At 35.2% G+C, this 17,108-nt stretch overlaps 2 protein-coding genes across 8 annotated transcripts; both read right to left on the bottom strand.

Moving 5' to 3' along the window:
• Positions 1 to 1,373: 1,373 nt before the first annotated feature.
• LOC111488723 (probable nucleoside diphosphate kinase 5) lies at positions 1,374 to 9,667 on the bottom strand. 5 transcript variants are annotated; one of them, XR_002719238.1, is made up of 7 exons: positions 9,501 to 9,667; positions 9,162 to 9,252; positions 8,329 to 8,553; positions 7,049 to 7,156; positions 6,806 to 6,909; positions 3,690 to 3,769; positions 1,375 to 2,568 (listed from the first exon to the last, which is right to left on the bottom strand). XR_002719238.1 is itself a non-coding variant. In XM_023136640.1 (6 exons), the coding sequence occupies exons 3-6, from the start codon at positions 8,532 to 8,534 to the stop codon at positions 2,483 to 2,485; spliced, it is 504 nt and encodes a 167-aa protein (XP_022992408.1). In that variant the 5' UTR covers positions 8,535 to 8,553; positions 8,636 to 8,765; positions 9,162 to 9,249; the 3' UTR covers positions 1,374 to 2,482. The 5 variants fall into 5 exon arrangements, 4 of the variants coding, with proteins under 4 accessions (XP_022992408.1, XP_022992405.1, XP_022992407.1 ...); XM_023136640.1 differs by lacking the exons at positions 3,690 to 3,769; positions 9,501 to 9,667 and adding an exon at positions 8,636 to 8,765 and having other exon boundaries at positions 1,374 to 2,568; positions 9,162 to 9,249; XM_023136637.1 differs by lacking the exon at positions 3,690 to 3,769 and having other exon boundaries at positions 1,376 to 2,568.
• A 1,397-nt stretch (positions 9,668 to 11,064) lies between these two features.
• LOC111488566 lies at positions 11,065 to 16,985 on the bottom strand. Of its 3 annotated transcripts, none has more exons than XM_023136371.1 (13): positions 16,410 to 16,985; positions 15,791 to 15,946; positions 15,490 to 15,702; positions 15,324 to 15,413; positions 15,081 to 15,197; positions 14,490 to 14,759; positions 14,204 to 14,360; positions 13,633 to 13,710; positions 13,148 to 13,248; positions 12,843 to 13,013; positions 12,586 to 12,660; positions 12,329 to 12,436; positions 11,065 to 11,472 (listed from the first exon to the last, which is right to left on the bottom strand). In XM_023136371.1, the coding sequence occupies exons 1-13, from the start codon at positions 16,791 to 16,793 to the stop codon at positions 11,125 to 11,127; spliced, it is 2,268 nt and encodes a 755-aa protein (XP_022992139.1). In that variant the 5' UTR covers positions 16,794 to 16,985; the 3' UTR covers positions 11,065 to 11,124. The 3 variants fall into 3 exon arrangements, with proteins under 3 accessions (XP_022992139.1, XP_022992140.1, XP_022992141.1); XM_023136372.1 differs by having other exon boundaries at positions 15,791 to 15,933; positions 16,410 to 16,496; XM_023136373.1 differs by having other exon boundaries at positions 15,791 to 15,924; positions 16,410 to 16,488.
• Between the last annotated feature and the right edge of the window lie 123 nt (positions 16,986 to 17,108).

The raw sequence follows: 17,108 nt of genomic DNA, 5'->3' as shown, positions 1-17,108 counted from the left end.
AATCCAAATTTTCAATTTTTTAAAAATTCAACCCAACTTAAATTATATATATAAAAAAAAAAATAAAAAAAATATAATCCAATTGAGTTGGGTAGTCTAGATTGATCAAATTCTCATTAGGCTCCGCTCATTAACTTTCCTCAAAATACATTTTTTTATAATTCAATACAAATAACATCGCACTTTTCAAGTTCATCTATTCCTATATATACTTACTTTCAAATTACTCTCAAAATTTATATAAATATTTTATTTCTTCAGTACCAATTAACCTAATCTTTCTCCTCTACCTCTCTCACGCACATTTTCCACCAAAATTTCAACACGTATACAAACTGTCACAAATTATTCTTTAAAAACTTAAGACAATTTCTATTCTCTTTCACACATTTTCCTTGATAATTTCTCTCCGTCATACATGATACGCCACAATTTTGTAATTAATCTTTTACCCAAACACATTTTCTTTGCTAACCATATGAACAATTGATAATTATATTTCTGTCATGTCCCACACATTGGTTGGCGAAGAAAACAAAACACCATTTATAAAGGTTTGGAAATCTTAACCTAAAAAATGTGTTTTAAGGCCTTGAGGGGAAGACCGAAAAGGATAGCTCAAAAAGGACAATATCTACTACCAGTGGATCTAAGCCGTTACAATTACATTATCAAGGATTTGTATACAATTTCCCGAGCAAATAAGGTAATATAATAATACTTCTCCTCCCATCATTTCAATAATATTAGAATGTTACTCCTAAATTGTGTACGTTTAAAATACTTTAAAATTAGTGTTTTTTTTTTCTTAGTTTGAAATTAATTTTTATCAAACTTTAATAATAATCAAGAAAAAACACAATTGAATATGTTTCGTAAATTTAAAAAATAAATAACTAGCAGAGATTAATTTTTTCATAGAAAAGTTGGCAATAAACGAACCATAATACTAATTAGCATTTTGAAGATATATTGGAAAGAACTAAATTCAATAATTTGAAAGTACACACAAACTAAAATAACAAAAATGGTGTTTTATTTTGACCAATTAAAATTTAAAAAATAAGAAAATCCAGAAACCAACAGCAGCTAATGGAATATGATAGTTTACTACTGATCATGTCGACATGTTCCTTATTTCAACTATGTTTGTGTGTGCTTAACACATGTTCCTAAAGGCCGCATAAACCAAGCACCTCCAACCCAATATCTATCATAGAGAACCACCCACAGCAGAGTGCTTAAAGCCGGAGAGGAAAAGTGTAACGACCAGATCCACAGCTAGCAAATATTGTCTCTTTTGGACTTTTCCTTTCAGGTTTCTCCTCAAGGCTTTAAAACGCGCCGGTTAGGGAAAGGTTTCCACACCCTTATAAAGGGTATTTTGTTCTCCTCTCCAACCAATATGGAACATCACAAAAAGACAAGATAGTTGCTTATTGAGAGAGAAAAGAAAGAGTGTTGGGTCCTGAAAATTTTGGCCAAGTTGAGTCTGCTATATAAAGCACTACCATGTCCGTGTAGACACGGGTACTGGACTTGTCCCTTAAGTTATTACCTTTCACACATTGCTAGTCCAGTCGAGGAATGGAACCCTCTAATCGAAAACGGCCTAAGAAAAGAATTCTTTATAGGTCTACACAACAGAGGAATGAATGGAGTAACTCCTATCCTCATCAATAGAAATAGAAAGTGGTGTGTTCTCTTTCACAAGCCCTGTTTCTTATTTAATTCGTAGTATAGTTTTCAAGCTTCTCACTCCAATATAAATTTGACCAAACACAGCATCGCACTAGCAGTCTTATTGGCAATCTTTTAATGACTTAAATAACTGTACAGTAGCGCTAGGAACTGTTTTCAAATTTAGACAGTGAACCCAGATCAAAGCCCGAGAAACACCCAGCAAATGGCCAGTTTGAAACCTATTAGGCCACGTGTCACGACAAAGTTATTCACTCAGTCGTACCAACCGGGTGGATTGAAATATTGTAGCTTTAATCTTTCCTCGGAGCCTTTGCTCCTAAAAAGATGCCACAAACCAAGCCAACTCTCGGATCTCTACACCTTCTTTTCAACGGAAAGGGGAAAAGTAACAGTTACCTCTTTGAATACCAGCCACAAACTCATCTAACATCATAGAGTACTATCGTTTCTAATACCGATAATATCTTATACTAACCAAGAGGCTTTAAAAACCTTCACCACTGTTGTACTAACTTAATTAGTGCTTACATACTTGGTTTAAAACGCTCTATCGTGTCCCTCAAGTATTTCGTACAAATTCTTATATTAAAATTTTAGAAAGAAATACACTATCTAAACTAATTTAAACAACCTGGGGTTTAGTCAATAGACTTCTACAAACAGCCAAATAAGTCATCGGTGATCTCCCTTATAGGCTAAAGATTATAATTCTGGTCTTGTAATGTTATGTATATAAACTTCAGTTTATAAATGGGCCGCCAGGAGTAAGGTTGACATATTAAAATGGATTCAAAATAATGAAGGGAAAGCAAAACCTGAGATAAAAAACCTGAGATAAATGAGATGTCTCACTCTTTGACCAAACTGTTAAGAATGAAAAATAGAATTACCATTAAGATGAGAAATAAAAGAAATGCTATCTTCTAATGTTCACAACGCTTAAACAGGATACAAGCTACCTACTAATAGGGAACATATAAATAATTAAATCTTGAGAATAAAATAAAATACATTGCTAATCAAATCCTAACATAAAATCGAATATCTAAGATATATTATATAAATAATTATTATAATATATTATCCAAATATTATATATGATAAAAAAAATATAAATATATATATATATATCCGAGGCTTAAATATCTTTACATCATAATCGTCACTAGGTTCGTCATTTTAGTCTCATTGCCCAAAAGTTCCTCGAGATGCAGGGAAAAGGAGGGGAAAAGAAAATCATAAAAGTGGAATAAAATATGAAGGGGTGGAGTCAGAAAAGAATCACTCCAACCAAGACACGGCTTATTTTAAAAGAAAGATAAGAAACCACGTGAGCGATGCATCTAGTAGATGTCTAGGGCTTACAAACCCAAGCTAAAAGGAGAAACTATATGCTAAACTTCCCAATTCAGGAAGGCAAATATTGCGATTGGCAACCATAAACTAAGACTTGGTATTGCGTGGACTTGTATCATCCAAGTTTGACCAGCTCGCTTTTCATTAAATCTGATCTCTTAATGGAAACTTCTAGCTATGATATCCATAATACCACCTCAAGAATTGGGGCAAAAAGCATAATAGAGTATCATGACTCTACAAAACTACTGTATGAATTATGAGTGTATTGTCTCAACGTGCAGATCATCCTCAGTTCCTTGCTGTTCATTAGGTCCTTAAATGTTTCTCTGTCATTCCTTGATAGAATTGGCAACTTGTAATTTTGGCATCTGGTTATGCTCATCTCAAGGAAGGCATTGATAGTAATGACTAAAGGAACTAAATAGGAACTCCATAGCCAAAAACACGAATATCCGATCGATGCTAAAATGTTAATGAGATTAGTGTAAGAAATTGACACCTGATGGTTTATAAAAAACAAAAAGAAGCTAGCCATCATGGAGCTTAATCATCAAAAATCCCATGAGAAAAGTTCGTTGAAGCCCAAATCAAATCAAACTGAAGCCCAACGGTTCAAAAGATTATACCTCTTCAATGCCGAAGAGCAGGGCAAGGCATCATATACTGCTATGCTAACCGCCCAATAAAAAAAATAGGATTCATGCACCTGTGGTCCAGAAAATCAGAATCCAAAAATACATAGGAATAGTGAGACAGTTTGGATATCTATACGGTAGATACTTATATATCCTAGATGGTTATATCTAGTGAAGCTATATATAGTAAGCTGAATCATCTATATATCAGCTTTGAAAATGTATTCTTACTTTACATATCTATAGTCATCAATACAAAACCTTTCGTCAATATTCTCCTTACATTTTCTCTATCCTGTTCTTTGTGTTCATCTAAATCGAGTGTGTGCGTTATTGTACGATTCTAACACTTGAGAAGTGCTAGCAAAATTGAGGTTTTTGGAAAGAAGAAAAACTCCAAGAAATTGTCTTTTTAACAATCTCACTAAGAAGGCTAACGCATTACAGACTCAGTTACCTTCTAATCAATAGATGCAAAACATAGGCTATGCATGGTGATACAAGGACGACTTTCACTTATAAATAGAAAATTTCAACTCAACTTTGGGTGCAATTATAATTAAGGGGCATAAAAGTTAGTACATAAGAGATAAAAATTGATAATGTCAAAATATTAAAAGTTATCTCAAACATTAACCGCCATTTTTAAGTTAAAAGGACATAAAGTCAGGTTTTGAAGTAAAAATAAAAACTATGTTAAAATGTATATGAGATTGAAAACAAAAACTATTTTAAAATGTACTTTAATTTTCAAAACTTACCTTAAATTTTAAAAACATGTTTATCAGATAAGACCTAAATATTCAAATGATTTTCAAATGCATCCGAACTCCACATGCCTACTCATTCGTGAACAAAGACCAGCCTTCCAAATGATGTCCAGTCACCAACTTAAGTGTAGATCCTCCCTACATGATTCAGTGAACAATTTTATCTCCAAGGTTGATTCAATCCTCATAAATTTATCACTGAAAAATTAGTAAGAAGACAGGACTGGGAAATTAATCGAACTTGGTTGTTCATGCCTTGGAGATATTTGTCTACGGAGAAAGGGGGTTGCAAAGGAAAACCTACTCGAAGATGGCTAATCTAATTCTCAATAACTAAGACGGCTAAGCTAATTCTCCATCTACGTATAAACTGCTGATTAGCTAAATAATCATGAACCCGCACATTTCTCTATCTCAACCGCACACCAGAGAGACCAACGACCAGAACAAAGATTGCCCAAGAAATCGAACCTGCTGATTAGCTAGAGTCATTAACTCTACATCATTTTGAATCATTAAAATTCTTATGATCACCTTCATGTCCTTTAGAAACATCAATAAAAGATCGTCACTAGCCCAATAGAGTCAAACTCAATAATTACATAAATCCATTGTCAGAAATTTTATAGAATGTTTTTTAAAAGAAAGTAAATATTTAGATATTTTAAGAATAAATCAATAAGATCACAAATGTGTGGTCTACATTGTGTAGCCTCTGCTATATATATTATCCTCCACCAAGCTTTTCCAAGAAAAGCAAGGTGTAGTAGTATGGTAAAGAGTTTTTGTAATCTCTTATTGATTGGTTTTTGTAAAGAGTGTGAATGTTTCTGCAAAAGAGTTGTTTTCAACCCCATATCCCGGTCAAAAGAACATACGATACTATAAGTTAGACTGAATGTCATTCCAAAAAACACTCATGACTTAACGTGAAGGCATGTATGTGAAGGAATGTCCTGTTAGGAATAACGACTCTCTATAATGGTATGATATTGTCCACTTTGAGCATAAGCTCTCATGGCTTTGCTTTGGGCTTCCCAAAATGGCCTTATACTAATAGAGATGTATTCGTATTTAATAAATTCACAATCATTCCCTAAATTAGCCAATGTGGGACTCCCTCCCAACAATCCTCAACATGTCCTAAAGTGCACATGTTAGGCCTGTCTAAGGAAGAAAATCACAAGGATCGAGGAGAACTACACTTAATTTTTGGAATATTATCATTACCAACGGGTGAAGCACAAATATTGAATTTTTTATTGAATGAAAAATTCTAATTGAAAAGCATTGCAGCCCATCATTTACTGCCCTACGTCTGTTACCAGGGTAAACAGGAACAATTACAGGTGTGCAGCATGTCTAACTAAAACTATAAAACAAATAAAAAACCTAAAACTTAATAAACTAAAGAAGCTACGGGATAAGGTCACAATTGTCCAACCTATAGAACAGATCCTGTTTAAATAAGGTCGTAAGAAGCCACAGACCCCTCATCACCAACCAGTGGTTTTATCTTCCTAATAGTAGCATTTATGGATCGAAACAAATCCTTCTTAAAAGTAACAAAAGATAAATAAAACTGACACACAGGCCATGGGAAAACAAGTTCTAAATTTCTAATACAGGCATTGAGCATAATTGTAACATCCACAAATAGCACACAAATATCCAAATGAGCGCGTGAGATGTGCACAGTACAAGGTATCGGCTTGCCAACGTCCAGAAGAATTTTGGGTGGGTGCTGGCAGCAATGCATGTTTGGAATTTGAGAATAATAAATATAAAGTCGTCCATAAGATCTAGTCATTCTTATACGCTGACTGCTTAATGATTATAATTCATCATGTTTTCCAACTATTTCACCTGTCAAAAGAAATACAATAACAGAAAAGAGAGTACGCTTTTAAGGACCAAGAAACAGACGTGCCTTGTGGGAGAAGAATTGAAGAAAAGTTCCATTTTATCATTTTCTATGAGAAATATAATTTTAAAAAATCTTTATAATCTAAAAAAATGGGTTTTGTTGTAAATGGCAGATAAATCTAGCCTTTGTCCGCTCCCAACCAGTACCCTCCTCCTATCTAGAATTTACAGCTTCTGATTCTAAATGTACAACATTTATTTCTACATCAATCAATATTGCATTTTTACTTTCATTTATAGAATTTTTGATATTAACGGATTGCTGCATGTTTGCCCAAATAGATCGCAAGATTGTGTGAACACTATAAATATGACAGTAAAAAGTATTGCAGTAATAAAAAACGAAAGTAGAACGCGGACAAACAAATAATATGCATTTTATATACATGTGATAGAGGGAATAGAATTTACCAGTTTCTTCAAAGAAAAATGAGATCTCTCTATGAGCTGATTGAAGAGAATCTGAACCATGAACACAGTTTTTCTCTGAATCCAAGCCACACATTGCCCTAATGCTGAAAGCGTGCAAGAGACCATAATAAAAGCCAAAACTTAAAGTGAACTGGTAGCAAGTGAATTGACATCAGTACGGAATTTATATCTCAAACTTCTGGAGGCGAAGTGTATATAGAGACGAAGATAAAAATTTATGACCTATTAGGATGCGTAGCCTTAGCTTTCGTTGCATCTGTTGGCCCAATCATAGCACGCCAATCTGCAATGGCATTTTGTTTCTCCAAAACCATAACGCATACTGGGCCACTAATGAGCAGTGTAAGACAGAGGAAGAACACCATTATGAAAGAACTTAAACAATCGCACAATTCAAGAGAGATTTCATGTTTGTTTAAAACCTATACATATGGCTACAAAAAGATCAGATTAGAAGTCCAGATTGCTTTTAATGTCTTCTGTTATACATAGACCCATATTTTTACTAAGTTAAACGCTGAGAATATGGCTGCTCAAGGTGGAGAACCACACTGATGAACATCTGATAAGCTTGAGGTACGTATCATGAACTTCTCTATGTTGCTAATGCATAACTGAAATTACTCGAAAAGAAAGTAAGATAAATATGTTAGAAATCGTCTCCACAATGGTATGATATTGTCACTTAGAGCATAAGTTCTCGTGGCTTTGTTTTTTGTTTCTCCAAAATGCCTTATGTCAATAGAGATAATGTTCCTTACTTATAAACTCACGATTTTTCTCTTGATTAGCCAATGTGGGACTACTCATCTTAATGATATTCAATAATTCTCTCATCGAACAAAGCACACCATAGAGTCTCACCACCATAGAGCCTCCCCTGAGGCCTCCTTCTTTGGAGCTCTTGAACAACCTCCCCTTAATCGAGACTCGACTCGTTCTCTGGCGACCACGAACAAAAGTACACTCTTTGTTCGACCATTGAGTCACTTTTGACACCAAGGCTCACTACTTCTTTGTTTGACATTGGATTTTATTAGCATGGCTCTGATACCATGTTAGGAATCACGAATCTCCACAATGGTATGATATTGTTTACTTCGAGTATAAGCTCTCATGTTTTTACATTTGGTTTCCTTAAAAGGCCCCATTGGCACCTCATGCCAATGGAGATAGTGTTTCCTTATTTATAAATCCATGATCTTCCTCTTAATTAGTCAATGTGAGACTACTTCTCTTAATAGTCATCGACAAAATAGCCATCGAAGAGCACTTCCAAATTTTTCATTTCTGAGTACACACAGATGTGGTGTAATGGCTGCTAAATTGCACGAGTGACAAACATATTCACCACTTGCCAGCAAATTAATGCAGAGGAAAGCAGTTTAAATGCAGTAAAGTACTCATCAGTATTAATACACTAGTACCACGGATCATATTTAATTATGCAAATGAGTATTAGCAGAGAAAACATGACAACATTTCAAAGATTTAGTATGTACCTCGTCATGTATTTGACCAAAGAAGGAAAGAAGCTTTTCGACGAATGTTCAGCATAAAATTGACTTGCTCTATCTTCATCCAATTCAACTACTCTGTCCTTCAAAATCCTGAATCCAGACTCCACAATGGCCCTTCTGATTCTATCGGTGTAGTTACCGCGCAAGCCATCTGGTTTTATCATAGCCAATGTTTTCTCCGTTTCCATACCTCCATTACTTGCAAATCTAAAATCAGGGCTTTGATATTTTAAGAATTATTTATCGTGCAAAAGAGAAAAAGATCTTCAAGAAACGAAAAACAAGTTACCATGAGTAGAAATGTCAGAGTAAGATCAAAGTAGATTGAGACAATGAAGTAGTGTCACTTCAAATATCGCAATGTTAATATGATTGATGATAATAAGGAGAAACGGAGATTTCAATGCTCGTGACAAGATCTTCAAGACAACCAAAAAAAGTAAACTAAGTCAACTTAATGTCATTTAATTTAAATGTACAAATTAAAAAAAGAAATCAGTTCCGGAAATTGCTCAACAGAATCATCCATAGCTAAGAGTAATTTCCAACCAGGATTCTTTTTTTTTTTTTTATAATTTCCATCATTAACAATTGGATTTACGTCCGATTAGCTAAATCATCTAACACGAGTTCTCTCTAAGATACAAGAAATGATGTCAATATGTACCAAGCAAACTTGCGCTACTATCTATAATCAAACGAAAACGGTATGATTACCGATGCTGATGACAAATACTAGATTCCTCTACTCACTCCTAACCAACGAGATGATCAGAAATTTTCAAAAGGAAACATGACGCCATAGCATTACTTACATGCCAGAAAATGCAATAGAAACGAGAACGAAGAAAAATAGAAACCGCGAACCGAGCAAAACCAAACGGATCTCCATATCCTGGGGAGAAACTGCAACAACAACAATATCACTCAAAATCGCGTCAAGTTCGAAAAAAATCCATTGGATTCAGAACTTCCGAGGCCCAAGGCCGAAGAACATCGGATACTTAAAGTATTTCAGCTAAACGAACTCACAGTCAATAATTTCAACTGCTTCAGCTAGGCATACAATCCGTTTCAACAAATATTCAGTAATTTCAAGAACGCTATCTAATCCTGCGGTTCCTTCACCTCTATAACCGATTGAAAACACGTACCTGCGATTCGTCGAATCGAGATTGAGAAGCTGCAACGGAAAGAAAGACAATAGAAACTCGAGCACTTGTAGATCAGTATAATGGCGGGAAAGTATGAAGCGCTACAAAATGAGGGGCGCGGGCATTGTTTTANGGGGGGGGGGGGGGGGGAGAGAGAGAGAGAGAGGAAGAAACGGACCGGGTTTATCAAGTTAATTAAGGACACGTGGAGTGTGCTGGACTTTGATCGTCCCTGACGCTGTCTCCTTACTTGTCCTACACGTGTTAAAATTCGAAAAAAGTTTGCACGAACTTTAAATATTCTTATTTTTTCAAAATTATGTACAACTTATTTTAAAAAAATATTCTGCCCCAAATTTTTTATTTTTTAAAAATTCAACCCAATTTAATATTATAATTTGAGTTGGTTATCGATAATGTTATATATATTAACTCTAAAAACAATCCAATTAAATTTAAAAATAAAAATAAAATTACGTCATTATATTGCATTTTAATATAAAAAAATTTATAATAACGAAAGATTCTAAATGAATTGTAATATATATTTTTTAATTTTAATCTTAAATTTAATAATTTAATCTAACTATAATGTTAAAGAAAAAGACTTAATGTAGGTTTTTTTTTCAATTAAACTTAATTTTAATATTCTTGGCTTGCTTCTAATTTTAGGTGAGTTGTAATATTAACTTAAATTTTTAATCTGTAAATTGAAAAAAAAAATAGAAAGTATGAAATTGTGATTTTTTTTTTTTTTTTTTTTTTAATATGGAGTGTAAATGAATGATCATAAGGTACGTATTTTTAGCATACAAGAGATCTAATTACTAGCTACTAAAAAAAGTTATACGTCATATTAATGTATGACTTTATATTATTAAAAATGAAGAACGCTTTCTAGCATCGAGGTCATAAGCACTCTATAAATACCTTTTGAACAAATATTTTAAATTATAAACAATCCTAATAATTCGGAGGAATAAGTACTATTATTTTTCTTAAATATCATCACAAATGTGGAGCAAGAGCCTTTGGAAAGGAAATGAAAGATGCCAATATAACTAATGAGCTACTCCAAAACATACCTTCAATACGAAACACTCGTAATTACGTAAAATCCAAAAAAAAAATAAAATAAAATAAAAGAACAAACGAAAAATCTAACTTTAAGGGTCGGTTATAAAGAGTTGAGCTTTCAACCAATCGTTCCCTCTCTCGATGCAACTCGAGGAATCGAGCACACCGTTGTTTAGAAGAGTAATCAGTTAGTTTCGTGAAATTTTCTATTGCATTCTAATCTTGATTTTGGATGCGACATATATTAATATTCACCTTTAAAGGTAAAAATATAATAGTTGGGATACCAAAGTGGAAAATTCATCTTGCAAACCAACAAACCTTCCATCCTACTTATGGACTTTGTGTCTCACTTATGTTTCTCATTCTTAACAAAGTTAGATATATATGTCATTGTCCAGTTCTATGTTGTTGTCAAATCTAAAATTTAGATGAAACTAGAGCTAATTAGATGATTCAATTCCTCTCCGTGAAGGAATGATAGAGCTAAACAAAACATGACCTCAATATTTCACCTTATAAAATATGATATAAAGTAGTATTAACATTAGAAGCAATCACATTCACATAATTCAAAGCAGCAATTAAAGATCTCACAGCAGGCAAGAGCGGCGGAGAGTTGAGTAAAAGCCACGACGCACCTGTCATTCATGTACATACAAGACTTTATGAAACACATGCAACAGAACCGGTCTATCAGTCGCCCACAGCAATTTGTAGCGGCTTTCACCAACAAATCTGTTGCTTGAGTTGCCTTTATTTCCTTTCCTGGCTGCATATTCTCCGCGGTTGCGGTCAGGTTCCCAAATCCAACGCCTTGGTTCCCCAATAAAATGATCTCTTGCCCCTTCCATTCTACCTTATTCGACTTCCACATGTCCATCCTCTTACGCATCTGTTTTATATAACAAAATTAGCAATTTTCTTTGGGTAATGTAATGATTTGAAGGTAAACAAATGTCCGATTCATGGGATTTTTGAATAATTTAATCTAAATGGTGCTACCCAAAGGGAGATAGGATGTTAGGAATCACAGACCTTCCTTTAATTAGTCAACGTGGGATTCCCTCCCAACCATCATCAAGAATCTTTCTCCGGAACAAAGTACACCATATAACCTCCCTTGAAGCCTATGAAGTACTCGAACAAAGTATACCCTTTGTTCGACGACACTTAATTCATTTTTGACTGCACCTTCGAGGCTCTCAACTTCTTTGTTCGACACAAGAGAATTCTATTGACATGGCTAAGTTAATGCACGATTCTGGCTCTAATACCATGTTAGGAATCACAGACCTCCAAAATAGTATGATATTGTCCACTTTGAGCATAAGCTCTCATGACTTTACTTTTGGTTTCCTCAAAAGGTCTCGTACCAATGAACATGTATTCTTTGTTTATAAACATATGATCATTCCTTTAATTAGTCAATGTGGGGCTCCCTCCCAACGATGTTCGATTTCAGTATTCTTTAGTATTGTAATGAATATGGTCGTAAAAGAATCTCCAATGGTTATAATTTTACCAAGATTCTTGGACAGTTGAAAAAATTATTAAATGTGACTATTTGATTGACTTGCTAAGGTAGAGACCCAAAAAGCCAAAGGCTTCTAAACTCAAAACTAAGAAATATATGGTTATATCATAGTTTTGCTCATTTATCAAAAGAACTGCTAGCGATAATCTCCCAGCCGCTCAAATATTCTCCTGAAAACAAGGGCAGATTCCAGAAGTTTAGAGGGAAATCTTACCTCCTGTACGATAATGGATGGTGGAGCTTTTTTCCCTTCCTTGGTCAGCATTAGAATCAAACGTGTATACTCGGACGGAAACCCAGTTTGCTTGCTCATACAAGCAATCTGGAAGAGGCAAATCGAACAGAATTAAACCGGGATTAGATAAACTATCATAGAATCCAATTCAATCGCAAAAGCTTAAGCTAATTGCAACTTCATCCACCGTGATCATTATGGTTGACCCTATAAACAAACAGCTATAAGCCACGAACCTTATCTTCTAGGTCCTTGCTTTCCAATAACCATGCATGTGAAGTCATTATATCAATTTGTCTTCTCGCAAGCACCTGTAGTAGAAAGAACAAGAGAATGGAGGCGCCTCGTCAAAAGAGTATGCAATACAATTCTCAAGACGACGACCAATGACATATGATACAATAATTATAATACTAAAACTCTATGTTGGCGAAAGAAATCCCAAAAGCAAATTATGATTGATCATCCTATAGCAGGAAGGGAGAACCAGTACCCTATCAAGAAGCAGTTCTTTAGCTCTTTGGGATTTGAGATGGATTGCGGAATCGCTCATATCCGCTAAGATGCCACTAACTTTGAACGACTCTGGAAAACTTCCATTGTATCGGCCTGATACTATCAACGGGCTTCCAAATGCAAGGTCCGGAATTTGAGTTGGAAACAACTGCACAAGAACATTATGTTGGAAAGGAATGTCAAGATGCAGTCAGAAAATAAGAGAGTAGTGTCTGTGGAAGAAAGATCGGGACTTCAAAAGTATGACTGAAAACAGAAAGTAGTTGTTCAAGAATTGTTAACCTCAAGGGAAGCAAGATGCTTGAAAGCATGCACGGTGATGTTGGCGAGAAAGAGCGATGAGGCTTTTGTGAATAACATCTGGAACCGAGAATCAATCAAATCTGGTCAAAACAAGACGAAGAAATTAGATGGATGAACAATAAAACATAAACAGCTCTTACTCATTAAAAAAAAAAAACCTTAAAAAATGGGGCTTATTTCGTGTGATGATCTCTAAGAGTTTGGTAGTTTTTGTTTAGCTTAATGTTTAACTATACCATATTAATTAAGGTTGCTACCTCAAGTTCATTCACATCAGTCTAATGAACAACACCCTCTTATCAAAGTAAGAACCGATAGGAATTTTTACCTTAATAGTCATGGAGCCAAAAAAAAATTCCTTTCCAAACGATTTATTGCTTCCATACAAGAAAATTACGGGAGTACCACAAGAAAATGGATCATTAATATCAATGATATCATCAGTCAGAGGAAGAGATATTCACCTACATCATAAGCAGCATCGTTCACACCCCTTCCAATTTCTGATAGCATTTGTAAGAAGTAATGGTTGCAATATGTACCTGGGAAAAGCTTTAAACATCAATAAACGTAAAATTTCAGATCGAATGCAAGTAACTGTTCACATTATAGATGAGCCAAATTAATGGGAAGCAGTTAATAAAGAGCAAAAGGAAACCATAAATACCATGGATTTCTATAATCAGGTTATTCCAGTAGAATTATTATCATGTTAACCCACATTGTTTGTGAATGAAACAAATGTTGTCGTCTTTTCCCCCCAAATTATTGTGTATGCTAAAATCAAAATAGTCTAGTCAGTTCAATAGTCATAGGGCCCTGCCTTGAGTGTCCTAAAACGAGATCAATAATTGAAGCAATATAGCCTTCGATTTCATTCACATTTTGTGGGTCCTCTCAGACACTATTTCAGGAAGCGAACTCGTTTTCTTCAAGGATTTGAACTTAAGCAGAATTTAAACAATTGTTTTTATTTAAATGTTTTTACTCAGGACATCAAGTATTTCTTGAAAGAACAGTAAGGCAAGGTCTTACCAATACCAAAAGTACATAAACGAGGAGAGATCGTCTTTCCACTCTTCAAAGAAGCTTTCACAAGATTACATATTTCTCTCTCATTATTAACAGAGCCGTCTGTAATGAGAAAAATGAGGGGAATTGAATTTCCAGTTTCAGCCAACATCTTTATAGCCTGCAATAAAATAACACTGTGAACCAAAAACCTCTATGAAGATGACCAAATGAAAAGGGTTAACACACCTTAATTGCTAACTAAACACAATGGAAGGTAATGTAGTTAAGGCTTATGGGCCAAGGTTACCTGTTCCACGGGAAGCAGGATGTTAGTGCCACCATTAGCTACTAGATTAGTGTCAATCCATTCTGTTGCTCTAGTAATTGCTTCGTTTGTTGCTAGCTCCATCGATGATGAAAATAATTTAGTGTCTCCATTGAACGCTATAATGTTAAATGTATCTTCATGATTCAACTTTGAAATTGACGCGAGCACTGCGCGTTTTGTACTCTCGAGAGGACCACCCTTCATGCTTCCACTTATATCAATAATAAATACTACTTCCTTTCTGAAAACCTAACGAAGAAAAATAGTGAGACGTTAAAATAGGGTCTGCCAAATCAATGACACAAAATTAATTGGCTACCAACCAAAGAAAAAAGAAGGGCCCGAATGAGATATTGTTCACTATGCTCAAATAACTTTGCTTTTGGTTTCCTCAAAAGACCTCATACTAATGGAGATAATATTCTTTACTTATAACTCATGATCATCCTCTTAATTAGCCAATGTAAAACTACTCTCCCAACAATTCTCAAACACTTTCTACTCCAAGTAAGAGATTGAAATCTAATCCCACATATTTCTGTACTAAAAAAAGAAAAAAGAACAACAAACCTTCCGGTTCTGGTTCTGGCCGGGGAAAATGTACAGACAAAACATCTCTCTTTGATCAAAATCATGAAGAGACGGCGATTGGAGAAGAACACCACCAAACAAGTCACTAGGAGAAATCTGCCATCAGGGTAGAAATGAACTTAAGCAGGCAGCATTTCCCAACTGGGGTGAAAGTTTTGCGTTTCTGAAAACAACAAATTCTTCAAGTTTTCCTCAGAAAAGATTCAAATAAATGATACTCACAGAATACGAAAGATCGAAATCTATATTTGACCATGCTGAGACCTCTGTCTCGTTTGAGAAACTTAAGCTGCCAACCTCTCGACTTAGTATCTAGAAGATAATACAAAAACTCAGTCATATTCGGTAAATTCTGAAACTAGTATTATCTCTGAGACCTTTGCATTACCTTCATCGGATGGCTTGTATGTTTACATACAATTTCTGATGAAATACCAGAATTTATATGCAATAAGATCTTCTGAATATTCTTGACTTTTTTCCCAGGAGGAACTAAATATGCTGGAAAATTGAAAGGTACATTGAGACAGAAGAGATCATCAAGGTATGGTATTCTCTGGGACCAATTGATTCGAACTGAAAGAGTACAGCCACCATCGACCTGGAGAACAACTGTATCTTATTTACCCTTGAGGTAGAATGAACAGAAGATCGTGATGAAAAAATATACAGGATTAAAGCGATGTAACCTTGGAGATTTTTAATGTGTATATCCGGCGCCCTTTCAGAAACTTTCCATCTTCAGATTTTGCAAGTTTCTGTATAGCTTCCGCGTCTTCCATGGAGACTAATTCAGTGCGATACGACGTTCCAGTAACATTGACTTCAACACCTAGAAGTGAACCCTGTTAGCCACAATGTTTTTTTCAGAATGCAAAAATGGAAAGTCGAAGGATAGGGACTTATGCAGCTTGTCATGGAAACTCAAGTCCCAATCAATTGGATGAAGAATTTAACAATCGACTACACTTTAACATCCTTTCAGGCATACGATTAACAAAGAAAATCTCTGTTACGTTTGATTGATTAATTGACCTTGTAGAATCTCAATTAAAATAACACTGGAGTCAATTCGAAAGACAAAATCTCAAATCGATTGATACTCCAAAGCAATTTAAGAATGCAAAACTTCTTAGAGAATTTTCCAAATCGAGATTCGGATTTCCTACAGCTGCAGTAAGAGTAATTCCAGAACTCAAATAAACAACATCTCCCATAAGCGCGACGAATCACGACTACAGATTGACCAGTACGACCTCAACCAATAAATTCAAGGTTTCAGAATATAATGGAGAAAAATCTGGTGACCTGCTCTCCCATCGGCACCGCTATAAGGCACTCACAGCCTTTCCCCGCCATCACGCAATGCACGCGCCACGTTCCGCTAACGCCAATGAACGCAGTATCGAAACAACAATCGATTTCCATGGCAACTCCATTCATATGCAGCGGAATCAACACCGGCGGTACGCAGCGCCCGTGCACGTAAGGCTGATAGCTCGGAACATCCGGATTGTCCACAATCGTCGGGTCCGGTATGACGGCATACACCATCGGAGCCGTCGGAAGGTAATCCTCCGATACTCTAGACATCTGCCGCCCTAAATCCGCCGGCGCCGATCCTTTTCCATAGTAAATTCGTTTCGACAAATGGAGACCGTACTCAACGCAGTTGGAAAACTCGCCGGCCATGGTCAATGAAAGTTGGTAGAAATTTGCAGAGCGAGATTTATATTTATATAAAAAAGAGACAGATGAGAGAAGGAAAAGATAAAGCGAAAAGGAGAGTAGATGAAAATAAAATCCGTATGGTAGCCATTGATGGGAAGGTGAGATTCAGCTATACGACTTTGAAGTGAGAAACAGTGACCGACCATGAACATGAATTTTTCTCTTTTTTTTCTCCTCTTTATATGAGGACAAAAACGGAGGGAAAAAATAGTACCTTTAAATCTATTTGACCAATGGTTTTTCAACACGTGGATTATTTTAGAACTTATGCAATGC

Source organism: Cucurbita maxima, unplaced genomic scaffold (genome assembly GCF_002738345.1).
Source record: "Cucurbita maxima cultivar Rimu unplaced genomic scaffold, Cmax_1.0 Cma_Scf00013, whole genome shotgun sequence".
In the NCBI taxonomy this organism is placed as follows: Eukaryota; Viridiplantae; Streptophyta; class Magnoliopsida; order Cucurbitales; family Cucurbitaceae; genus Cucurbita; species Cucurbita maxima.
Note: the sequence above shows the minus strand (reverse complement) of the source record. Positions and strands in the feature narration are given on the sequence as shown.